This window comes from Hyperoodon ampullatus, assembly GCF_949752795.1.
Source record: "Hyperoodon ampullatus genome assembly, chromosome: 9".
Lineage (NCBI taxonomy): Eukaryota > Metazoa > Chordata > Mammalia > Artiodactyla > Ziphiidae > Hyperoodon > Hyperoodon ampullatus.
This window is the reverse complement of record NC_136922.1, coordinates 108,517,888-108,544,164: the sequence shown is the minus strand read 5'-3', so window position 1 is coordinate 108,544,164 and position 26,277 is coordinate 108,517,888. Positions and strand designations below refer to the sequence as shown.

Below are 26,277 nucleotides of genomic sequence, written 5' to 3'. Positions count from 1 at the left end.
AATCCCAGTCTCCCAGTTTATCCCTCCCTCCCCTTTCTCCCTTGGTAGGAAAGTTATTTTTTAGATATTATAACTTGTTTATGTCAGAATATTGTTAGAAACTGTCTATCATAGGTGGTACAGGGATTTTCTTGCAGTTTTGGTTACTAACTAATGTACCAAATTACATCTTGTAGGAAAAGGTATATTTGTGAATGCAAGTTTCAATATGATTGTGTTTTTTACTAGGGTTACAGAATAAATGCCATATGAAAAACAGTTTGATCTGTCATGGAAAAACGTGAGACATTTGTACAAGCAGTGTCTAAGGAGCTGATTGGAGAATTTTTGCAATTCATTCAACTTGATGTAAGTTTTATGTTTAGCTTTATTGTGTTTGTGACTGTTAATGTAAGACATTTTCCTAAAATCATTATATCCACAAATGAAATACAGTCATCTCAGTGAATCCGTAGGGACCAAGGTTTATTTAAAAAAGTAACACAAAACTATACTCCGATAGACCTGCTGATGGGCAACTACTCCCAAATGGTATTCCCTCCTTTCTTTTAAGAGGGTTGCTGTAAGGATGCTAAGCGGTGTAATGCAGTGTGCTTCTAATTACTTAAGTCTTTGCTGACCTCTTGCTACGTGCGTGGCACAGTGAGGAAGACATCCTTTTTGTCCTCAGTTATCTCCCGGGTTGTGGTGGATTCAGGCGTGAAACTACAGCAGGGTAAGGGCTAAGCTGGGACAAGGATGGGGAGGGACAGGGTAGTTTTATCAGGGATCTGAATGGGCTGCGTGGAGACTGGGGGAGAGAATTCTGGACAGAAGGGAAAGACAAAGACCCTTGAGCAGCTCGTGTGAGCAGAGGAGGCTGGTAGGAGAAGTGGCCTTGGAGGGCCCTGGGGGCTGCCCCGCCCCTTGCCTAGTGAGGAGCCCTGCCAGTTCCCACCCGCCCCTCCCCTCCAGCGTTCTTAGTCTTCCCGTATGCTTTTTGCATCATTGGAGAGTCAGTTGCAGACCATGTCTCATTATCCTTCAGTACTTTCCTGGGTTTTCCTAGAACATAGACACTCTCCTGTAGAGTCACAGTAAAACCTTCAAAGAGGGAGCTGGACGGTCACCTGCAGGGTGTTTGCGGGTCTTTTTGCCCAGTCCCGTATCACACTCTGTGCTCCGCTGTCTGACTTGCTGGTCTCTTTAATCCAGAGTTTCACAGCATCCCGTTTCATGACTGATGGTCTTGAGAAGTGCAGGCAGCAGTTCTGTGGTCTGTCCTTCCTTTACCCTTGTTTGCTGATGTGGTTAGGTTTGTTTATGCGTTTTGGAGGAACTGCGTGCATAAGTGGTGTTACGACCTCCTCACTGGGTAGAAGTAGTTGACAATTCTTGCCTGTATCGATTATTACTATGATAGCTATAAAATTGTGATTTCCCAATCCCATATTGCTTCTGTATTTATTCATTGCTATTATCAGTATGGCCTCGTTAATTCTTATCTTATTCAAAGGGTTATTATCCCTTACTGTCGCTATTTCGGTGCTCAGATTGTACCAGATTGGATTCAGGGACAAAGTCATGGCCCAAGTTAGGTTGGAGACCAGAAACTCAGCATACAGGCCTTGGCGTGGATGCATTATTATTGTTGTTGCTTTTGTTATTACTTTAGCTCTAGCATACTTTTGTAACCTAATTATAGACTTGGAGATGGTGGACATCTGGATGGATTGATTTCAGGGAGGGTTTTTGCTAAGTGGGTGAAGATTAGTTCAGCATGACTGACTGGGGGGAGGAGGAATCTGCTACTTTCTGTCTGATAACCCCTTTACTTTTCCCTTTTAAGAATGGACTTTGAAAACTACAGCCAAACTCTTGAACTTGTAACTAAGTTAGTGCATAAACTTTTCGCCAAGGATAGAACTAATTTTTTGTATTTGGAATGTAACAGTTGCTATTTATTTTGCAGAAAGATGCTTCTGACCCTTTCAACTTAAGTGAATTGCTGGATGAATTGTCAAGGAAACAGAAAGAAGAGCTATGGCAAAGACTCAAGAATTTATTAACAGATGTGTTGGTGGAAAACCCAGTAGACGGGTGGCAGCCAGGGGAAGCCCCCAATGAAGGCAGTATGGAAACAGAGCAGGGGTCAAAAATGGTAGCACTGGTCTTTCAAAAATCAATTTCCTTTTTCTTTGTTAAAAAATAATTGTTTTTTGTGTATAATTGAATTTTAAGTTAAGGAAAAATGTAAAGGTAGAAGTCAAGAATATCAGAAGTCTGTTTAATGTAGTTTTACCCTTTTCTGATCCTACCACCATTAACCTAGTATTCAGTGTTGCTGTTTCAGACTGCTGACTTGTGTTCAGCTTTAATTCACTTTTTAGAATAAGTGTCAAATGTGGCTTGATTTTCTTTTACATTTAAAAATTAAATTTTAAGTTGATTTTAATTTACTTGTACTCTGATTTTTTTTCATTTATAGAAGAAAAGCATAGAAATAATTCATGCAATTACATCTGTGATTCTTGCTTCTGTGTCTGTTATAAATGAAAGTGAGAATTATGAAGCCTTACTGGAGTGTGCTGTTATATTAAATGGTAAGTTGACTCAGCTACAATGTGGCGTGTGTGTGAGTGGTGTCTGAGTGACACTTGGTACAAGGGAGCCCTCAGCAGTGGAGAAGCAGAACTTTGCAGTCAAGCTCTTGTACTTCAGCTAAAAAAAAAATGAGCAAAAGAGCATTCTTTTAGGGCTATCCTGAGTAATTATTTAATGTAAGCCACATATAAATGTTTCACATGGTGAAAATGTGCGTTACTGAGCAACTGACTGCTGTTTAGGGGCTTTTAGAGATGTCTTATTTGACCTTCAGAACCAAGGATAAGAGCTGATAAAGGGGAAGCAGTCTGATTATAAATTTCTCAGCTAGTGATTACTGCCAGACATTTCAAGTTAGCCCAGCATTTGTGACATTGCATTTTTTTCTTTAAGTATGTTATGAACATGACCTGAGGAATAACTGTTGACTCTTAGGGGAGTTTTACTATACTAATATTTATATCATGGTACTTTTCAAATTTTAACTAAACTGTAAAACTGTAGTTATTAATTTAGTGGGAACACTAGTCTGAATTAATGAGAAGATCTGATTTTGTAATATTATATGTGTAAAATTATAGATATAAAAGATGCAAAAGTAACTTTTAGTAATGTTTTTTAAGAAAAATATCCCAAGTACCCTCACCTCCACTGTGTGAATCTGATTAGTTCCATGTGACAGATTCTCAGCGCCACTTGGTTTATGTATCTGTTTAGTATGCTGTTTTATTAAGAATTCTTGTGTTGAAATAATGTGTCTTATTAAGAAGTTACCCTAATCAGTATGAAGGTAGCTCCCAAATGCTTGTGGGTGTTACCACCAGTTTATCTTCAGTCTCCCTACATGCTTTATAAAATGATGAGTGCTAATATTGTGCATCAATCCCCATTAATTCAGGAATTTTACATCAGAGTAATGGCATTCGGATGTCTGTGGATTACAGTTATGAGCACGTTATCAGTATTTTAAATTAGTTCTTGAGCTCTTCTGTTAATAACAGTACTGTAGCTTTTGTATTCATTATAATAGTTGCTTTTACTGTTTTTCACCAGTGAGCCAGAACTTGAGGCCAACAAACTGAGGGATGGTTGTAGTGTGTTGCTGGTTACTAGGCGGGGCCTTGCTCTACTGCTGAGTGTTGCCCTGGGTGTCTCTACACTCAGATTTGGAGCCCAGCGTCTGCCTCTTGTAGATTAGGAGTTTGGACAATAGGCCCTCTCTGGGTCTTCCAGTTCTAAAATTCTCGGTTCTATTGGGTCTGCTTTTATAACAGTGGAAAACAATTTTTTAATTAACACCATTTGTTTCCCATAAATAATGTGTACAAACCTTTGGCAAGTTAACCATGAACTAATATTTGCTTGGCAAACCTTTTAAGTCATAGCGCTCTACACGGTTGAATATGGACTAACGCTGGTTCACTTTACTCATCGCGCAATGACTGCTCCATTGTAGGTATTTTGTATGCGCTACCTGAGTCTGAACGAGAGCTACAGGGCTCCATCCAGGATCTGTGTGTGATGTGGTGGGAGAGAGGCCTGCCTGCCAAGGAGGACATGGGGAAGACTGCTTTCGTCATGCTGCTGAGGAGAAGTCTCAAGACAAAAACAGTGTGTTCGCTTTCTAAAGTACTTGCTGAGTGTTACTTGAAAGTGCAGGTGTTTATACCAGTTAGTAATTGTGTTTGCTTGCAAGAGTCCTGGCCCAGTGGCTTTCAGTTAGGTTTCAGGAGGATATTCAGAGGTGGGCAGTCGAGGGTAGGCAGAGGCTCCACGTGTGTGGTCGTACGCAGGCTTTCTCCCCGTCTTCCTCGGTATGTGGCCTTTGAGAGGCTGTCCCCATGGTGGGAATTGCTCAGGGAAGGACAGAAGAGGGTGGGGTGGTCAGGGAGGGCCTGCAGACCCGAGGGGGCGCTGGGCAGGAGGGCAGCCAGGGTGGGGCTATGGACTGCAACCCAGGCCTGAGGAAGCTTTGGCGGGGCCAACAGAGGGCATGGTGAGGGTTGGGTGTAACTTGGGCTGTTTCTCATCCTTCAGTCTTTGGTATACAATTCAGAAATCCAGAAAAAGAGCAGTATTTTTCCCTGATCAAACAACGGCAGATACTTATGTTCATCTTAGAAAATTGGGCAAATGAAGAAGAGGGAAAATGAGGAAGAGAAAAATCGTCCGTAATCCCACAGCCAAGGTGACCCTTGTGATTCTAGGGATCTTTGGGGATTTCTCTGACTGCCCCCCTCACATCTTTACTTACTTGTCACGGGTTCCTACAAAGGTACCTACAAAGTGAAATTTGTAGGTCAGTGGCTTTGAACTTGGAGCTCTTGGTACACATTGCCAACAGCTTTCTATAAAGCTCGCAGCTGGTCACGTTCTTACCACCCGTGGGAGAGTCCGTCTCACTGTGGCCTCCCAGGAGCAGTCAGTTTTATGGCAGAAAAGAACCTTTTTGGCTATGTCCTCAGCTAGTGCTCTGACTTTCTCTGCTGGCCATAGGAGTGATTTGAAAAATCCTGGTTTGTGTCAGAACTTAGCCTTAAGCCATCATTGCTTTGCCTTTTTAAAATCCATTTTCACTGCCCTTTTTGTTCAGCTTTTAAATCAAGACTCTATTTAACATCTTCCTTATGTTCTACACCAGTGCCTTTACCACAGTAGCCGCTAGCCACACGGGGCTATTTACATTTCAAGTTAAGAAAGTTAAGATGTGTTTCCTCAGTGGCACCAGTCCCAGGTCAGTTGCTCCATAGCCGGACGAGGCTGATGTTCCACACTGGTCAGCGTAGACTCATCCTCATCGCACAAAACTGGTGAACAGCACACTGTCTATCAACATCTCTGCTTGCTTTCGCCTAGGTTTTAAGAAAATGTTCTCTAGAGCTCCATTTGCAAATTTTAAGATGTTTTCTCTTGTCATTATTTCTTTTTTTGATATAAAATTGTCTCATAGTTATTTTGAAATGTGACTTTACCCTTTGTAAAAGAAAAACTCAGACGTTTTTCTTTTCATGTCATTCCCAGGGTGCAGACATCTGTCGGCTATGGCGTATCCATCAAGCTTTATATTGCTTTGATTATGATTTGGAGGAAAGTAGAGAAATTAAAGACATGCTGCTTCAGTGCTTCATAAATGTTAATTATATCAGAAAAGAAGAGGTAAATGGTTTTTCTTTTTTGGTGTGTTTGTGAACTGCTTTTTAATGGAAGTTTTTCTTAAGTTCATGTGTCTGCTGTTTGCATCATGCTCAGTGTATTAACAAAAGAGTCAGCTTAACTATCAAGAGCTATTGTAGTTTTTGAAAATTCATTTTTACTGCATGGCAGCGTTAAGCAAACGTTTTCCAAGTCCTTGCGTATTTCATCACTAAATCAGAAGGTAACAGGTGGCTGTGTGAATCCTGGGGGAACCATGATTGCATTTTAAATTAAAAATGAATAAAAATAAGGTTGAGCAAGCACTTCCCCATGGATCTGACCCTCTGCCCTAATTCCAGGTTAATTGGCATATTACTCAAACCCATCATCACACAGTATTCTTGGTTTCTTTTTCCTACCCATCCAATAAATCCAGAGAGAGGCTTCTGGCCCAGTGCTGCATTGTCCACTGGTGGTGACTCCCACATGTGGCTATTGAGCAAGCTCATGAAATATGGCCAGTCCAGTTGTGGCCTTGAGTGAAAACTACACACGGATTTGAAACTTAATACGGGAAAAGAATGTTAAATATCCCACTAATAATTTTTATATATTTATTACATATTTAAATGATATTTTGGATATATTGGACTATATAAGTATATTATTAAAGTTAATTTAATCTTTTTTTACTTTTATTAATGTGGCTACCAGAGGATTAAAAATTGCAGAGTGGCTTGTCTGGTTCTCTTGGACACGTTGGTCCATTGTCTTAGGAGTTTTCTGGAGTTGTAGATCGACTGTATCTCCATGCCGGGGATGCAAAGCACATTTTTTTTATTATAGAACGTAGCCTTCTTCTGATTACTTGTGGCCTGGCAGACCTGATTGGAGGCAAAAGGAGGCAGTTGTCACCCCCCCGAAGGATGTGTGGGGAAGGAGCTCCCGGGGTGGGGGGGCCCTAAATGAAGAGTTTGCTCAAGGTTTCACCCTCACAGCTGGCCAGGGGAGCGAAGGATTTGACCCCAGTTTGCCCACTCCCCACGCACAGTCTCTGCTGGCGAGGTTAAAGGGCTGTGCCGGATGACTGGCCACACTGGCCAAGACCTTCAGCTCTCGGGGTCAGAAAGGCTGTGTTCAGACCCCTGTTTGTCCACTGAGTAGGTGGTGACCTTGATCACACTCCTTTCAATCTCAGTATTTCCTTCTGTAAAATAGGAACAGCAGGTGCCCTCTCCCAGGATTCCCTTGAGCGGCACACGAGGCCATTCATAGAGCTTTTAGTGCCTGCAGGACAGGAAGTGCCCTGACTGTGCTCTTGCTACTCTCCCATCATCATTGTTGGGAAGACGCTGGATGCGTGGCCTCTGCCCTGAGTATTCCAGGGTTGCTGTGAAATTTGGGAGAGTAAAGAAGTTAAGAGTGGATTCAGATAAATAAACTTTATTTATATTGACTTATACATAGCAGTGGATGAAGCGTGCTTGTCTCACACAGACATATGTGCAGGTGTAGACATAAATATACACGTGTGTGTCTTAAAGCTCTCTTTTTAAATTGATGTGCTCTTTTGAATTTAACATATCTAAACTTAGTTTCCTAATCAGTCATTAATTTGGTCATGTCAGTTTCCAGTCATTCTTGGTAAACAATAAATCTCTTCTATACTCTACTGGCAAGTTACTTCCAGTAAATACTTTTTTTTTTTTTTTTTTTAATTTATTTGGCTGCACTGGGTCTTAGTTGCCACAGGCGGGATCTTCATTGCCACATGTGGGATTTTTAGTTGCGGCATGCACATGGGATCTAGTTCCCCGACCAGGGATTGAACCTGGGCCCCCTGCATTGGGATCGCAGAGTCCTAACCACTGGACTGCCAGGGAAGTCCCAGTAAATAGTTTTTTAAAAACTTACCTGTTGCAAGCATGGTTACCCTGCATTTTGTATCAAAGTGTGTTGTGCGTCTGTAGGACTCCAGACACTGGTGTGCTGGTAAGCAATGACAGGTGATGGTGCCCTTCACAGGGAAACTCTGGGCAGATGTATTTTATTCCCCCTGTAGAGAGTAAATATAATCTTGCTTTTTAGGTTCACATGTGTAATCTAGTAGTATGCATAAAAATTAATATTACATTGTATATGTATGACACTTATAACTACATATAATATATGGGGACTATATGTATTTGAAAATTCTACCTTGGCAAATACTTAGCCTCTTAACTTCACAAGCCCTCGGTTTTGTCTTTTATAAAAGATAAAGTGATGTTCAGTTCCATTCCCACCCCAAGGTGCTAGATTTCAAGCATTCTTTGATTTTAGGTTGTGGAGGTATCAAGACAGAGCCAGAGTGAAATGCTGATGCATCGTTTAACTTGCCTGCTGGGCTGTGGGGTAGCTATCTGGGTCACCCTGTGGTCGGACAGGAGTAGCTCAGAGGTGCCTGCTGCTCCGCCCTCCACGGGGAGCCTCCCACCTTCTGCTGCTGCCCAGCTCGGTCCCTCCGAGGCTCCCGCTGCCATCCCCACACAGGACTGCCACCCGAAGCACTGTGCTCGAGTGCAACTTCAGTGTGTAGATTCTAACTTAGAAGTATGGATGCTTCCTTGTCGGGTGTAGCAAACTTCAGTGTTACTACACTTTCAAAGAATGTTTGTTTTTTGGTTCCTGGGAACTTTCTATTTGGTTGCAATTTTAACATTATAATCTATTTTTTTAATTTATAGGGAAGAAGATTTCTTAGTTCTCTCTTCAACTGGAATATAAATTTCATTAAAATGATCCATGGGACCATTAAAAACCAGTTACAAGGATTACAAAAGTAAGTATTAAGGGTAATTAATATTTTGTGCTTAGTGTGGTTTTGAAAGTTTCTATGTGACCTGACTTTTAAATTATATTAATGTATTAGGAGTTTTAAAAATGATCTCTTAAACTATTATTTATTATGTACTGTTGTATCACTGGATATCTTTTTTCCTTGCTATAGGAAACCATTTTTTTCCCATAGTGACACTGAAATTAAGCTTTTACTTTGTGTTAGTTCTTTAAACAGTCAAATTATTTACCAGTTAAATTTCAGCTTCAATCATAGTAAAGCCCATGTCACTAGCACTTCTGATACCTTTGGACGTAATGTGTACTGTGTGATTTCCCGTGGACTGAGCTATGTGGTTGGTGGGAAGAGCCCTTGGGGAAGGGGCTTGGAAGCATGCTCTTGCCCGAGCTCCCAGCCTCTGGGCCCTGACAGCATTTGGAGCTATCTGCTGGATTCATGGCCAAGTACTTAATCTGCTCCGGGGCTGAAGGAGGCTACATTAAAAAAAAAAAAAAAAAATTAATTAATTAATTAATTATTGGCTGCGTTGGGTCTTCATTGCTGCGCACGGGCTTTCTCTAGTTGCGGCAAGCGGGGGCTACTCTTCGTTGTGGTGCACGGGCTTCTCATTGTGGTGGCTTCTCTTGTAGCGGAGCACGGGCTCTAGGCACATGGGCTTCAGTAGTTGTGGCACACAGGCTCAGTAGTTGTGGCTCTCGGGCTCTAGAGTGCAGGCTCAGTAGTTGTGGTGCGTGGGCTTAGTTGCTCCACGGCATGTGACATCTTCCCGGACCAGGGCTCAAACCCATGTCCCCTGCACTGGCAGGCAGATTCTTAACCACTGCACCACCAGGGAAGCCTGAGGCTTCATTTTAAAACTGAATCCTTGTGTTTGCTTTGGCAGCACATATACTAAAATTGGAACGATACAGAGAAGATTAGCATGGCCCCTGTGCAAGGATGACACCCAAATTCATGAAGTGTTCCGTATTTTTTACAGATTGCCAACAAACACATGAAAGGATGCTCAACATCACTAATCATTAGAGAAATACAAATCAAAACTACAATGAGGTTATCACCTCACACCAGTCAGAATGGCCATCATCAAAAAATCTACAAACAGTAAATGCTGGACAGGGTGTAGAGAAAAGGGCACCCTCTTGCACTGTTGGTGGGAATGTAAATTGATATAGCCACTGTGGAGAACAGTATGGAAGTTCCTTAAAAAACTAAAAATAGAACTACCATAGGACCCAGCAATCCCGCTACTGGGCATATACCCTGAGAAAACCATAATTCAAAAAGAGTCGTGTACCACAATGTTCATTGCAGCACTATTTACAATAGCCAGGACATGGAAGCAACCTAAGTGTCCATCGACAGGTGAATGGATAAAGAAGATACGGCACATATATACAATGGACTATTATGCAGCCATAAAAAGAAACGAAATTGAGTTATTTGTAGTGAGGTGGATGGACCTAGAGACTGTCATACAGAGTGAAGTAAGTCAGAAAGAGAAAAACAAATACCGTTTGCTAACACATATATGAAATCTAAAAAAAAAAAAACAAAAAAAAAACGAATCCTCAAACTCTTGAGGTGGGCCTGGTTACATCAGGCAGCTGTGTAAGTACTGAGCTGGGATGTGATTCTGGATCTCTGATTGTTTACTAGAATGCTTTCTCCTGTTCCCTCATTTGCAGAATATTTGGGTTGAACCAGCAGATTTTCCTAATTATGATTCTAAGTCAACCCTGGTATTTTAGGGCTCCCTGTACCTGAGCGAATTAGTCCGGAAAGTCCAAAATGACTTCAAGTCAAAAAGTATACTTATATTTAAAGGTTTTTACTTAAGAATTTGGTTCTGGGCTATGTGTCATAGTTTTATAGGAAATAGTGAAGTTCTGGGGAAGCCTGACTGAGAAGGAAGAAGTGGTTTGATGTCTTAGTCCTCCTCCTCTGCACTTTGCTTTCTTCTTTCTGCTGCAGGTGGATAACATATCTCTGCTTTGCAAAGTCCAAAACAGTTTCTTCTTCCCTAGGAGAGGAGAGTTCCTGAAATGATACACATTAAAAATATAATTCTTCTGACTTGCATTAAATTTTTTTGATTTTTTCTTCTAGATCTTTGATGGTACACATTGCAGAAGTTTATTTCAGAGCTTGGAAAAAGGCTTCAGGGAAAATATTAGAGGTATTTCCTTTTCGTTTTATGAAATGTTAACGTTTTTATTGTGTTCTGGTTACTAAATAAGTAGCTACAGTAGGGCCATTTGAAACCTGTGCTGATGCTTGTCTGTCATGCTGAAGCCCACGGTGAGCGTCCTCCACGCACATTCAAGGTCACGTCCGTGCCTGAGCACAGCCTCAAGATGCCCATGACTCACTGTGCTGTGTAGTTTGAGTGGAATCAAGACTTTTGCCCCAGGCATTTTGGCAGCTCTAGACCTGTAGTGCCCAGCCACATGTGGCTGCCGGGCCTCCGAAACGTGGCCAGTCCAAACTGAGCTGGGCTGTAAATGTAAGAAACTCACCAGACTTGGAAGACAGTGTGGAAAAAGAAGAATGTAAAATATCTCATGGTTATTTAAAAAAGAATATTGATTGCATGTTGAAATGAAGTGTGTTGGATACATTGGGCTAAACAAAATATTAAAACAAGTTTACCTTTTTCTTTTTCTGCTTTTAATGTGGCCTCTAGAAAGTTTAGAGTTGTGTTTGTGGCTTGCATTCTGTTTCTTCTGGCCAGTGCTCCTCGGGACCCTCAGGCCACCTCTTTAGCAACATCGTTTGAGAATTTAAAGACTGTGTTTGAATACAGCTAACCTTTAATGACTGTAACACCTACATTCTGGCTGTGTTAATTCACAGTCACAATTAAACATTCACAGGCTCTTTTGGAAAAAAATCAAAAGAAAGTGTCTTTGTCTGATATCCCTTATGTTTTTCTCATGCTAGGTTCTTAGATGTGTTTTTTTCCTTCTGAGGGTAAAATTTTTACTCTTAAGTCATAAAGGGGTCTTTCCTCCTGGGGGAGCAGGCCCTGGGCTGGTGGGGGTGGGGAGAGGGGAGGTTAACCACTGGATGTTTGGAGTTTATTTCTGCCCACTCTGCTCTCCTGCCCAGCTTAAGCTTTGGTTAACTATACTGGGGTCTGTCTCTGACATCTACTTCTAGAAAACTAAAACTTACCACTTCTATTCCTCTGCTGACAACTTGTAGAATAGTTTTACTGTGTATAATTTTTGGGGGAAATGGCAGAACCAGGACATTGTTATGCATTTTTTGGCATTGCTTTATTACTGCATGAAACTTGTTCACAGGAAGGAGTCTTTGTTCCCCTTTTCTCCAACAGTGGTGTAACAAATAGGAGTTTGTACTTTAAGCTTTCATTTTGACTAGACCTGTGCCAAGTTAGTGCCAGCAGTTTGCACTTCTCAGTTTCACCCCCTTCCCTCTCTTCCCTCTGTCCTTTCAAGGTTTTAAAGCAAATTCCAGATGTGACACCTTATTTATGTGTACTTCAGTATGCATCTCTAAAAAGTATGGCTATACAGTGCCATGATCATACTTCACAAAATTAACAATAATTCCTGCGTATTTAAAAAATTAATTGGGTCATATTTAAATTTCTCTGCTTTGTTTAAAAAATGTCTTTTTATAGTTTTTTTTGGAATCAGGATCCAGCAAGTCTCCCAATTGCATTTGCTTGTTACAGCATTTAAATCTCTTAGAGCGTTCCTCCCTCTTCTCTTTAAAAAAAAAAAAGTCTGCCATTGATAATGTTGAAAAGCCTGGGTCAGTTGCAGGATGTCCATGTTCTGGTAGTTAGCTCTCAGGGGTCAACTTCTGTGGCCCAGACACTTGCCTGGCAGTGCCGTGTGTCTCCTGTGTTATCGCAAGTCAGGCAGTTCAAAGGTAATGGAGAAGAGGTAAAAGTGTTCGTAGCAAGTTTTCCTTATCTCCTTCCCTAAAACCATGGAATCCTGGGTATGGAGGCAGAATGCAGGCTAACACACCAGGCCTTCACTGTCCTGGCTTGAACGAGGAGCTGCCCACATCCCCGCCCCTGCCCCGCCCCTCTCTGTGGCAGCCCTGAAAGGTGGTGTTTTGGTCAGTTTGGAATCATGGCCCCCACCTTAGAGGTAGTTCATTGTCAGTGCTTGGGGGGGGCTCTTGGAACATATCCAGTCTTCTGAGATTATCAGGATGACTCAGGAGAGGGTGCTCCCCGGCCCCCCTCAGTCTCTGAGCCCTGTCTGGCTTGAACCAGGCTCCAGTGCCCTGCTATTTAGCACAAATGTGATATTTCATCAAATAAGAAAAGGAAACTAAAAGTTCTCTCTGGTATATGAAGATGAAAGGAATTCTAAGAGGTGTAGACTTAAAGTCGAAAAGCTCTGATGAAAGGATCCAGGCTTTTTCCCTCATGAAATAGAAGATGAACAGATCAGACGGTCCTTTTGTGCTCTAACCGCTGTACTGCCTGTCCTGCCGTCTGTGGGAATGTGCTCACCCAAGTTCTCGCTTTGGGGTGTCGTTGCAGGCCATCGAAAATGGCTGCATCCAGGACTTCTTGTACCACGGGGTCCACCTTCCTCGGAAGTCTCCAGTGCACACCAGAGTGCGCGAGGTGAGCCACACTCTCACAGCACTTTTGAAAATCATGTCTCATCTTTTTTGTTTTCAGATAATTGTTTTTGTGAAATTTTGTCAAGCTTTCACAGCCATCCGTTAAAAGGATTTCTCAGAATCTTGATACTTGGCACCTGGGACTTTTACCCTGCCACCAAAGTTTTGATTAGGAAAACAGAGGTCTACTGTTAAGAATCAGAACTTTATTCAAACAACTTTAATTAAATTATTCGACATAAAAATGTATAGAATCGTCACTTCCTTACTGCCACTACCACTGTTTTCAAAAAAAGAGGCTATTCAAGATTATTTTTTATTTACTCTCATACATTACATTTCCACTTTGTATTCTGCAAACCAAATTGAGTAAATGCTTTGATAGTTTCTCTTGATACAATTTTATTTTTAAAAGGTAGTCTCAGAATTTAGATATGGATTTTATCCTCATGTTGTACATGATCTGACTAAACAAGGCTCTGCTGTCAGTGTGGTTATTACACTGATAGGAGTTGGCTAATCACAGTGATCCTGGAGAAGGAATCGGGAGGTCTGGTCTGTGGTGTTGATCAGTGTCCTAATCCAGGGGCAATGCCTTTGCTTTCTGTTAGTATTGGCAAATGTGTGTCAAGCTAAGGGAAGAAAGGCTACCTCTTTATTTTTTTGTATAGTGAAACTATTATTTGTAGGACATAAATATACTAATTATATTAAGTTTGAATGGACAAAAAACATTTCTTTTATATTTTTGATGATTTACTTTGCATTATCCAAAGATAAAGAACCAGGGATAAATATATCCACGTGCCCCTTCCACCCCCCCAGCACACACACAATCCCAGGTGCTTCATAAGCTGTAGGACAGTTGGGGTCACTTACTTCACGTGTATGATTTGGCATTTCAGATTCTATTTAATCATAAGGAATAACATCATGTTAAACTGTACAGATGTGTGATGTAGTTGCTTCACTCTTGGACCAAATAACTAAAGACTTTTTCATACCTGATTTTCTGCTGTGATAGTGTGAGTGATTAAGTTGTTGTAAGTATAGGTATCATCATTTGTTAAATTATGGAAAAAATGCACAGAAGGAATTGAAAGGTAGAATATTAGATTTCACTTTTCAAATGAAAGGTATTCCTGGACTCCAAGTAATTGTTCCTACTGCTTATAACACATTATAGCTTCTTTCTCAAATCCTTTTTTTGATAAATATCAAATTTACCTGCTAAGTCATTTTATTGCTATATTGAAAGAAGCTTCAGGAAATACCTTAGGAGTCATTTGAAAGTAAGAAATCGGGGCTTCCCTGGTGGCGCAGTGGTTGAGAGTCCGCCTGCCGATGCAGGGGACACGGGTTTGTGCCCCTGTCTGGGAAGATCCCACATGCCGCAGAGTGGCTGGGCCCGTGAGCCATGGCTGCTGGGCCTGCGCGTCTAGAGCCTGTGCTCCGCAATGGGAGAGGCCACAGCAGTGAGAAGCCCACATAATGCAAAAAAAAAAAAAAAAAAAGAAAGTAGAAATCGTCATGTCGTTGATGAAAATCTTCTAAAATCAGGTAGTAGTAATAGTTGCACGACTCTGAATATACTAAAACCCACTGAACTATACACTTTAAAAGAGTGACTTTTATGGTATGTGAATTGTATCTCAGTACAGCTGTTTAAAAGCTTTCTATGAAGTGAGTATACCATTGATAACAAATTAATATTGTACACAGAAAAACAAATGATAGACTAAAATCTCCTAAATGAAAAATTAGCAATCAGAAAAGAATAATCCCCAGATTGTAGTCCTTTTAGGGCAAAATTGATTCAAGTTTGCTTAAAGTATAATCTGTAGTTTTATAGCCTAATTTAAAAATTTTTTTCCATTTTTCATCAATATAATTTTAGCTCCAAGAGTTGTGAATTAAGGAAAAAGGCAACATTGATTGTTGTTGGGGACAGGAGTCTGTGAAGAGTTGCCAGAAGATTCTGGCTGGTTAGAGTAGAAGAGAGCAAAGGGATGGAACTAAAAGAGCAGTGTGTTGTCTGATTATCCACGAGTTTGGCGATGAACTTGACATCTAAGTTAAGTTTCTACTGGAAAGGATCACTAGGCAGTGACACTTATTTGAGATAAAGTCACCCCTCGGGATCTGTGGGGGATTGAGTACCAAATGCACGGTTGCTCCAGTGCCTTATACATCCTCGTACACTTTACATCATCTCTAGATTACTTACAGTAACTAATACAGTGTAAATAGTTGTAAATACTATGTAACTATTATGTAAATAGTTGCTAGTAAGCAGCAAATTCAAGTTTTGCTTTGAAACTTTCTGGAATTTGTTTTTTTTCCAAATATTTTCTATCCAGGCTTGGTTGAATCCACAGATGCAGAATCTGTGGATATGAAGGGCTGACTGTATATCCTGTTTTTGAATGCCCAGTGTAGGTTCTTAAAACAAAAGACGGTTGTAGCCAGTGCATTGTAGAACCAGAATGGGTTGTAGAAAGCACTTAGGCTGACTCCTTTTTCATTTGGCCCTGAAGGTCAGAGGTGTAAGTGACTTTTTATGAGGTTTTGTGGCTACTGGTAGAAGAGTAGAAGCTGGAACCCAAACCTTTGTACAGCCCAAGGCCATGGGTCTTTCTCTCCACCATAGATGGCTTTTGCATGATTTCCATGTTCCGTGCTGTCAGCCTGTCTTTCCACTGTGGTTCCTGTTAGAAAGAATTGTCAAGACGTATGAATAAGGTGCAGCCTATGCTCCCTGTTGTTTCCTCAAAGTAGGATCTTAAATGCTTTTTGGAAAACACCAGTGTTACCATTCTTTTCTTCTTTTCTTGGCTCTTAGCTGCTGAGTTATTTTCATCGTCAAAAGGAAGTTCGGCAGGGAGTGGAAGAGATGCTTTACAGATTATATAAGCCCATCCTTTGGAGAGGATTAAAGGTACACCTCTTAAATAGTCTCTCTCTGTTTAGAATGCTAATTATGCTTTTGAGCTTAACATACTCTAATTCAGAATTGCAGTAAGGCACTAAAAGTAAGACTCGAGGCTGGGAATGCTGTGAGATTTTGGGTGAATATTTTATTCTTTTATTAAAAGCATTTCTTAAACTGGGAATCTGAATTGGTTTAGTGTGGACTGCACAGCTGGAAGGAGGGTAGTCATGCTAATAAGTAAACTGGCAGAGCTGGGCTGAACCGTCCTGGTCCTCAGGACCTCCTGCTGGTGACTGGGGGACAAGATGACAGCACTCTGAGGAGTGGTCAGACGAGCACACGGGTAATTTTCAACACAGGTGACTCTGGTGTTGGGAGCGGGACATGATGGTCACTGTTTCTTAATGACACAAGATGGGCTTTGAAGCAAGGAGACATCTTTTAATATCTGTCGACATGGAGCTGGGAGTTCAGCTTCACTTAAGGAAGGTCTCACAAGTTTGGTTAGTTTAAATATTACAGTTGTCTTTAATTTGTAGATAAGTCTGTATTGAGACACTAGAAGCATTACTTTAGGAATTCTACACTGAAGCCTTTGAATGTCAGCTCTTTCTTTGGATTCTGAAACTCTTCTTTCAACCATTCCAGGCCAGAAACTCGGAAGTCCGGTCCAATGCTGCACTGCTGTTTGTTGAAGCATTTCCTATTAGGGATCCAAACTTTAATGCCATTGAGATGGATAGCGAAATTCAGAAACAATTTGAAGAACTCTATGTATGTATTTCATGTGGTCGAGCTCCTTAAGCCTTCAGCTCTATCTGGGCCTCATGTGGGTCCTGGCCATCCCCCCGTAACTGCCCTGTGCTGACCCCAGATGGCAGGCTTTCCAGATCTTGACATTCTTCAAGGAAATCCGTTCTCTCCCTGGTACCTTCTGTGACAGTGTGGACTCGTAGTCTGTTTCCTCTTCGTCTCAGTCTCCTTTAGAACATCTAATCGTTTATTGTGTGTAGTTTTCAGCGTCTTACATGTATCCCTGTCGCCCTAGCAGAGAGACAGTGTAACAGTGGTTACGACAGACCCTGGGTTTGATTCCATCCCTCGTTTGATAGCTGTGAAACTTTGGGCAAGTTTGGGCACTGACTTTTCTGTCTTCATCTGTGAAGCGGGCATGGTGATAGTGCCTGCTGTAAAGTTGTGTGGCAGCGTTGTGAACAAACACACACTGGTTATGTTTTAAGGCAAGTAACGCCTGTTGCAATGGATTTTTTTCAGATGGCTGGTTTTTCGAATGAGATGTTAGGACATCAGGATGCGACGTTTATTTCCAAGGGGTATCTCGAACCTTTTCACCTGGTGGGAGAGTGTGAGCCTCTGCTTCTTTCTCTACAGCCCTTTACGTTTGCAGGGTCTCCTGACACAAGCTAAGAAATATCACCTATTGTCCTAGTTAGTAGAATAACATTTTAGGAAGTGATAGCAAAAATGCCATGATAATGATGGTTACCCATAGCAGTCCTAAAAACTTCCTTTGGTTTGTTTGTTTTCTGATCTCCTATGAAAAATCTCAGACATGCAGAAAGTTGAAATAATAGTATAATGCGTATGTGTCTTCTTACCTCTTCACATGCATTCACATACATGCATTCACATATACATGCATAAACACCCAGACACACACACAGACACACCCCCCCCTAAAATGAACAGTCATTAGTATTTTGCCATGTGTGCCTCATCTACATGTATGTTTATTTACAAGTCCCTTTGAGGATCATGGTTAATTTTGTGGAAAGATGTTATTGGGCAGACCAAAACTAGATTTTGGTAGCTTTTAGCCATAAAACTGTGAAAAAAACGTTTGCTCTTTTTAACGCAGGTGTCCAATCTATGAACCACCTCTGTTTTTGCCTGAGTGTTTAAGTCTCTGCATTTGAATGCAAAGATGGAGTGTGTGGCGGTGGCCCAGCTACCACCCCTCCTACATTGGACCCGTTGTGTTACTTGCCTACAGTGATTGCTTGGCCCCAGCCACTGACCTGACCGTATACGAAGACGTTGCAGGACTGGGGTCACCTGTCAGCCCACAGATGATAGTTTGCACAGTGATTTAACGTGGGGTCAGGCATTTTGTTCTGAATGCCAGTTCCCACTTAATAAGTCTGATCTCTTTCAAATTACTTAATCTCTCTCTAGTCCTGGTTCTTCTTTAAAACTGGAAATAATATTTTATAGGATTGTGATGAGGTTTCAGTGAAAATTTGTGTATAAAGCATTTAGCTCAATCCCTAGCCCTAAGATGACAGTGGTTATAACTGTACAAAAGGACATTAAAATATGTAAAGGGTTGTAACTGTCGCACAGAGTCCTCTATAACGCAGAGCAGTCTATATTCGGATTAATCATTGTGAGTTTTGTATTATTAACTATTTAAAAAATAAAAATTATTGCATGCTATTTTGTTTGAATTTAAGGAAAGAAAAACACTAAAAGATTGTCGAAGTCACTTAAGTGTTTTTTTTTTTCAGAACAAGAAATATTAAATTCTAAATAATTCCTTTAAATTAAAAAAATGGTAGGTTGTAGAAAACATTGATGTTATGGTTATTTTTTAAAGTTGCATATGTCTTAGTGGAGATAGGGTTATGTTTTTCAAGTAGCAAAACTTAGTCAACAATCTCAGAAAAATGAGATGTCACTGTCAAAACAGATTTAAAACAGCAATAACAGAGTTTCGACTCTAAGTCTTATTTGGGTTGAAAACTGATAGGGGAGGGCTCACGTGTAAGCAGCAGGTCCTCTGGAAGCCTGGAATCACCTTCGGGAGTGCAGGGAACGTGTTGAGGGGGTGATGGTAACCAGTGAGTGTGAGAGCCGAGAGCGTCGCGGTGGGTCCCACCTTACCGCAGGGCGTCCTTGGGGAGGCAGGTGCCTCTAACTGTTTGAGCCCTAAAATGTTCTTTATTTTTCTGTGACAGTTTACAGTTTGTCCAGGTCGAGAATTTTGTATTCAAAATCATTTTATTCCAGGACTGCCAAAATATTTTGTATTGTTTTCTAGTGTCGAGGGTATCTGAAACGTTAAGGATGTTTTCCTTTATCTTTTGATTTTTTTCTGCTGCTGTAGCATGAAATTCAGTCCATTGGTTTGAATCTTAGACAAAGGGAATCTTCTTCTTTTCTACTTTCCAGTGTCTGTTTGTTCCTAACTTCTTTTAGGAAGCAGGGCAATGTGGTAGTTAAGTTAATAACAGTAGTAGTTAAGAGCAGGAGTTGTTTCTGTAGAGGACCAGACGGAAGTGATTTTAGGTCTGCGGGCCCCGTGGTCACAGCTATTCCACCTGCCGCTGTGGCACAAAGGCGGCCACACGTGCACAGGGAGGAGCAGGGGTGGCTTGTTCCAATGAAACCGAGCCACAGACACCAAAGTGTGAATTCCATGGAATAGTCTCGTGTCACAGAATATTATTCCTTTTTCCAACCATTCAGAAGTGAAAAACCATTCTCACGCCCTGTGGACCACACAGGGATAGGCATGGGCCAGTCTGGCCTGTGGGTTGGCGGTGAGTTCATGACACTGCTGGATCAGGGCCTGAGTAGGTGGCAGCGAGTCCTGTGGACGGGGTGGGGGGAGTCCAGGAAGTGAGGGCAGCGTTGACCCTGTGTCCTGCACGCTTTCTGCTCTGCTGTTTCTCCAGCTGCAGTGGAGGGAGGCCTCGGTGGTGGTGGCAGATGGAGGCCTCCATGCATGCCTGTGGTTTGGGAGGTGCAGTGGTTCTCCTCATAGAAACCGCTTTACAAGTCAAGGGCCCTCATCTTGGTGCCAGCGTGATTGATTGGAGACACAGATGTGGGCCCTTACTCCTGTGGGACTGTGTGTTGCAAGGTGATTATCCAGAATTATTTGTGAGGAATAATGTTGGAAGTAATTCATAGAAAACGAAAGCCTTAAAACCTGTGAATTCTAATGTTCTCTTCTGTTTTTTATTTTATTTATTTTATCTTTTTTCCTTGCTGTTTGTTTTCTCAAGTGACCTGTCTTCACTTTTCCATCCCTGTTTTGAATAAAGGATTGGGTGGAAGAGGCAGCTGGCCTGGGTTTTCTCTGGTTGTGCAGAGCTGAGTGTTAGTAGCTTCTTCCTTGTCTGCTGAGTTGGCCGTGGTTTTGCATCCATGCACAGGGCTTGTCAGCAGACGGGGCTCCCCTTGGGCTCCGTGTGAGGAACAGGCCAGCTGGTGCGCAGCGTCCCCGGGTGGGGAGGGAGGGGTCTTTCCTGCTGTGTGGCGTCCTCTCCTTTCTTCTTTCTCGTGGAGGTTTTGGAGTTACTGTTGGCTCTCCTGTGCACCTGGCCCCCAGCGTCTATTTCGAGACCTTCCCGGCAGGTCGCTTACGCCCGAGCTGCCCTGTGTCCGCCGAGCCCTGGCCCTGGGCTGGGGCTGGTCTAAGCTCTGTGTGGGCTCAGCAGGGTCCGCCTGCAGCCCTCTGCCCTGCGGTATGTGGAGCGGCCCCTTGCTTGCTCTTTCCCGCGGGACCCCTTGGTGTTTGCGACACCGCCAGGGAGGAGAGGAAGGAAGTACTTACTCCCCCCAGCTTGGCCTTCTTTTGGTCTAGTCGTGGAGTAGGGCTTATTTTTGTTTTTAAACTTTGAATTAGAAAGTTTCACACGTAGCAGTAGAGGGCCCTTGTACAGTGAACCCCATGTGCCCCCAGACAGTCCCGGTGATACTGACCTGGGCCCACTTGGTTTCTTCTCCCCTGTTTTGAAGCAGATCTGAGCAAGCATTTCAACTCTAATTACTTCAGTAGGTGTCCCTAAAAGACAGGGACCCTTTTTAAAAGGATAATCCTACCACTGGCACAACTAAAGTAAGATGAATCGTGATTCTTTGATGTTATCAAATATCCAGTCATTGTTTTTCAGTGACATTTCAGTGATGTTTTTTTCCAGTTTTGTTTGAGCCTGTGTCCGGATGAGACCTGTGTTGTGGTCGGCCAGTGTGTGTTCATCTCTTGGACGATCAGTTCCCACTTAGCAGTCACCCCTCTCCCTCTCTCTTCTGTTCTTTCTATTTTACTTGCTTTTGTTGTTGTTGAGGAAGCCCAATTATTCTCTCATTTCCCACAGAACCTAGCCTGCTTGTCACTGATACATGCCTCTGCCCTTTGTATTTCCTGTAAGTTGGTTAAACAGAGAGTCGACTGGGGTCACGTTTGTTGTGTTAGATGCTCCGCGGCTGTTGTGTCCGTCCATCGGGGGTGCGTGACGTCGTCGCCACTCGTGTTGTTAGCAGCCCCGGACGCCCGCTGCCTGGATGGGTTCTTTACAAGCAGGGTCCCTCTATTCTGGGCTTAGTGCATTACAGCATTTTGGAAATTCATGAGAGTGGTTTAATAGGTTGTGTCTCACAGGACTGACCAAAGTCCCCGAGTGTCCCTCTGCATGGCAGGGCCTGTGTCGGGGGCCCTGCTGTCAGCAGAGTCCTGCAGCCGGAGTTGGCAAGTAAGGCACCACCTGCGTCTGGATGTCCTCCTTAGACACTCGGCTGCAGAAACGACAAGAAACTGAAGATCCCCGAGTCTGTGTGTGACTCTATGACTTGAAACGTCTGTTAGGTTGTGACTGCCCACTGTGCCCGCATGTAAAGCCAATATTGATAAAAAGCACACTAATTTAAGATAATTAAGGCTCTTCCCCTCTTGTACTTATAGAGCCTTTTAGAAGATCCTTATCCGATGGTCCGTTCCACAGGGATCCTTGGTGTTTGTAAAATAACTTCCAAGTACTGGGAGATGTTGCCTCCGACCATTCTTATTGACCTTCTCAAGAAAGTAACTGAGGAACTGGCATTTGATACGAGCTCTGCTGACGTGCGCTGTTCTGTCTTTAAGGTAAGGTTTTAAATTATATAAGCAATGCCTATTTATTGTAGAATAGTTCTCAAATACAGAGAAAGAATAATTTAAAAAGCATCCAGAGCCCTACTCCATAAACTCCATAAATAGCACTATTGACATTTTCGTTGTGTATCCAAAGTAACCTTTTAAAAAAACAAAAGAAAAGTGTTTTCTAAAAAAATAGTCTAATTGAAATAATACTAGTTTTTAGTATATGTGCTAGGGGGAGGGCATAGTGTTTTAGAGTAGTAGCTGCATGTATTTAAATTTTTTTAACATTATTATACATTCGAATGGGCTTTTTGTGTGTACTGTATGTACTTTAAATAAGAGCCTACAAAAATATTTTTTGTCCATCATCCAGTTTCAGCAGTTCTCAGGGTGCATCCACTCTTATTTCACTGTAGCTGCATCCGTCATCCCACATTATTTTGAAGCAAATCCAGGACATTTATCAGCTCATCTGTAAATATTTCAGTGTGATCTTTAAAATATAAAGTCTCTTAAAAACGTATATCCTAACAGCTGGAAAGAGAAGGTGGTGGAGCACGTCAGCTCTTCAGACATGCGTGTTTGGTTGGAGCTTGGGCCGGTCTCTCGGACGCCCGTGTGAGGTGTGGGCACAGCCGTGCGGGCCCTGTGCCCCTCGTTTTCATGCAGCATTGAGTCAGGAAATGCAGGGAATCTGGGATGTTAAGAGAACCTAAAAGGACTCTTGGACTCCAGCTTTGGGGCCTCTCCACCAGGGTCCTCTGGTTTCTTTCAACTGTAATAAAACCCATTAAAGTGTAGTTCAGAGAAAGCACTGAAAAATTATTTTGTAACCACTTCAGTCTTGTTTGAATGAAGCAAGGGATGAGCTGATTATCAGTCACTGAAGTCATACTAATTCATTAAAATATGCTTTTTATATGAAGAGGTGTTAGAAAAGAGTTATCTTCTGTGGGTATGTGTATTTCACTAGTAGTTTTCATAAAGATGGAACTGAATTTTTCTTACCTGAACTTTTCATGGTTTATGTTCTAATTTTGAACTCTTTATCGTTCTCCTTTCTTGTAGTGCCTGCCGATAATTTTGGATAATAAATTAAGCCACCCGTTATTAGAGCAACTTTTGCCAACGTTAAAGTACTGTCTCCATGACAATTCGGAGAAAGTGAGAGTGGCTTTTGTTGATATGCTGCTGAAAGTTAAGGCTGTGAGGGCTGCTAAGGTAAGGTGAACAGAGGTTTTCTTACTTAAGACACGAAATAAATAAGTACATTTATTTTCAACAACAAAAAGACAAAACAGTTTTAATTCCAAGAGTTTCAGTGACTGCATTTTAAACCAGTTGGTGTCTGGTATATTCTACTAGTTGTTTGTGTCATAAAATTTTATTTGTTTTGTCAATGTATGTTTTCTTTTTGAAAGACATTAATGCAAGCAGCCCCCACCTTAAATTATATTTTTACCCTATACATGAAAGCTTTTGTTGAAATATTTAAATGCTTGGCACACAGTAAGCACTTAAAATATTACTTGAGAAAATGGTGAGTATGAGATCCCCATCCCCCCACATTTACAGAAGGAAGCAAGGAGGTATTTGTTGATTTGTGTGCATTTTGGTGTAAACTACTGAGGGGAGAGTGTTTTCCCTTAACTCTAGTTCTGTTCAGCTTTTGGCTAAAAATGTTAGTTACAAGGTTCTGCATTATTATTTGCTAACACTGAATTTTCTTCTCTGCACAGTAGCTCTCTGAAATTTACTTTAAAGTGCTGTTGTGTCGAGGCCCAGGATTTGGGAACAAGCTGACGTGTCAGTCAGTGTAGGGTCAGCGCATGGCCCTGGGGTGCACTCGTGCCAGGAAGTGCTTCCGTGCGGCCACAGAGAGGAGCGCACTTAGGAGGAAGGGCCACTCAGCGAGGCGTGTGGGAGCGAGTGCAGACAAGCTGTGGGGTCTGCCGGCTCCGTAGGACCGGGAACATATGTGTGCATCTGCTCAGCTACAGCTCACACATCCCTGGGAGAAAACAGGAAATCGGCACCAGTCTCTGAGGCGAGGGGAGGGGACTGGATGTCTAGAGACAGGGTGCTGGGGAGGCCTTACCGCTGCAGAGGATACGCATTATTTTATGCTTTTCAAATTCTGAACTGTGAACTGTTTTCATGAGAAAAATAGAATATTTTACGTGACCCATGTGGTACAGATACCCCACGTCATGCCCAGTCGTACTGCCTTGGTACGTTTGTTGAAAATCAGTTGCTTGTGTGTGGTCTGGTTCTGGACTCTGCCTGTCCATCCTCAGGCCAGGGCCGCACTTCTGAGCTCACTGCAGCTTTGCAGGAAGTCTTGCAGTGTGTGTCCTCCCGCTCTGCTCTTCTTTCAGAGTTCCTGGTGGTTTGGGGCGTTTGTATTTCCATATAAAGTTTAGAATCGGCATGCCAATTTTGTTCACAAAAAGGCTGGCTGCAATTTTGGATGGATTTGTTATAACAGCCTGTTGAAAGTGTAGTTCTGAATCTGAAATGGGAGTTTCCGCTTAGTGTTTTGTTTCAAGTGTGCATCCGTTTGCAGAGGTGATGGCTGGTGAGGCGGTGGGCAGAGCAGCTGTTCTGAGGTTTGTGGGTCTTCCCAGGAGAACAGGGAAGACCTGGACAAAGTGTCTGACTGGAGAGTTTGGGGTTTGGGGGAGTAGCGAGAGCAGAAAAGGAAGAGTAATGTTTTAATGAGGTGCTTCTTTCATGTTAACCCTCGGCTTGCACAAGCAGGGCAGAGCGTGATTTAGCTGTGAGACCTCTGGAAAGGTTTGTTATGGGTGCACCAGCTAATTCTCCTTGAAAATCAAGGTCAGAGATTGACAGGCCTGTGGAGAGGCAGCTAACAGGAAGGGGGGTTGATCATCCAGCAGGTTGGCGTGACAGGCAGTGTGCCACTGCACTGTCTGACACTGGCCATGCTTGTGTTGTTAGTGCACGTTGGCACAGCCTGGCCTCCTACATATTGCTTTGAAGGAGTGAGGGGTCTACCTCCTTACTTTCCTTGGTGAACGCTGGCAGTGCTGCACTCAGGATCTAGGAGCCACATCTTATTTGCGAAGGCCCTGGGCACGATGACACAGTAGAGGATTAAAGCTGATTAGATAAAATTATGTCCTGTGGCCAAGGGGCAGTTACCAACTTAGTTAATTAGGCTTCTGTTTATAATTTTCATTGTCAGTGCTAGGGGTTTCAAGTTGTTTACTGTTTGTTTTGAAATTCTACATTTTTAGTATTGTATACCTGAGATTTAGGCCAAATCAACAGTTACTAATATTGAAATGTCTTTATTTAAAAAAGGGGGGGTTTCTTAATATGCAGTTATTATTTTGAAATTTATTTATTTAATTTATTTTATGTTTGGCTGCGTTGGGTCTCCGTTGCTGCGCACGGGCTTTCTCTAGTTGCGGTGAGCAGGGGCTACTCTTCCTTGCGGTGCGCAGGCTTCTTATTGCGGTGGCTTCTCTTGTTGCGGAGCACGGGCTCTGGGCGCGCGGGCTTCAGTAGTTGCGGCTCGCGGGCTCTAAAGCGCGCAGGCTCCGTAGTTGTGGCACACAGGCTTAGTTGCTCCCCGGCATGTGGGATCTTCCCGGACCAGGGCTTGAACCCGTGTCCCCTGCATTGGCAGGTGGATTCTTAACCACTGCGCCACCAGGGAAACCCCTATGCAATTATTTTTAACATTAGGAATGAAACACCAGTTAGCAATTTTGTTTATGGTCTTGTCTGATGTTAATATCAACCTGTGGGTAATATGTTTAGATAAAATAAAACCTCAGGTAATTGAAGGATCCTAAGCTAATCAGAATTGTTCTTCATTTTATTTTAGAAAAAGTGAATCAAAGAAAAATAGGTTAATATGGGGAGTTTCTGGAAAGGCAGACTTGCAGGGAATGTTCACTGCAAGAAAAACCCGTGGAACCTTGGCATTTGGTGTAAGTGCCGATCGCTAGTTTCTGTTCAGGGTCGTCTGGTCTCCATGAGGGCTCAGGAGCCAACCTTTCCAATGTGAAAAGCTTCTCTTTTAGGCACTGCCCCTCGATCCAGTCTCAGTGCTGTGACCTACAGTGTTTCTTGGATATATTGGTTTCAGCAGGTCTGAACTCTGCGAGGTCTTGAGGCTTGAGAAGCCCCTGCTCTCCTGAGTGCCTCGGTTTCCCTCTTGGGATCTGTCTGTCGCTGTGCCGGCCGCTCCAGGGTTGACACTCAGCTGGTGGCATGGCTGTCGGGCGGCACTTGTCTTTACTACAGTGACCT

General features: G+C 42.5%; 1 protein-coding gene across 1 annotated transcript in view; it reads left to right on the top strand.

The window, feature by feature from the left end:
* Positions 1–270: 270 nt before the first annotated feature.
* Positions 271–26,277, top strand: part of NCAPG2 (non-SMC condensin II complex subunit G2) — a gene marked incomplete at its 5' end in the record, with an annotated part of 58,170 nt that continues 32,163 nt past the window's right edge. The window contains 12 exons of the mRNA XM_079710850.1: positions 271–348; positions 1,952–2,140; positions 2,468–2,582; positions 4,040–4,194; positions 5,605–5,739; positions 8,445–8,539; positions 10,667–10,736; positions 13,089–13,175; positions 16,017–16,112; positions 16,755–16,880; positions 21,817–21,996; positions 23,062–23,214. Of these exons, the coding sequence (XP_079566976.1) occupies positions 271–348; positions 1,952–2,140; positions 2,468–2,582; positions 4,040–4,194; positions 5,605–5,739; positions 8,445–8,539; positions 10,667–10,736; positions 13,089–13,175; positions 16,017–16,112; positions 16,755–16,880; positions 21,817–21,996; positions 23,062–23,214 (1,479 nt within the window). The remainder of the gene's footprint in view (positions 349–1,951; positions 2,141–2,467; positions 2,583–4,039; positions 4,195–5,604; positions 5,740–8,444; positions 8,540–10,666; positions 10,737–13,088; positions 13,176–16,016; positions 16,113–16,754; positions 16,881–21,816; positions 21,997–23,061; positions 23,215–26,277) is intronic.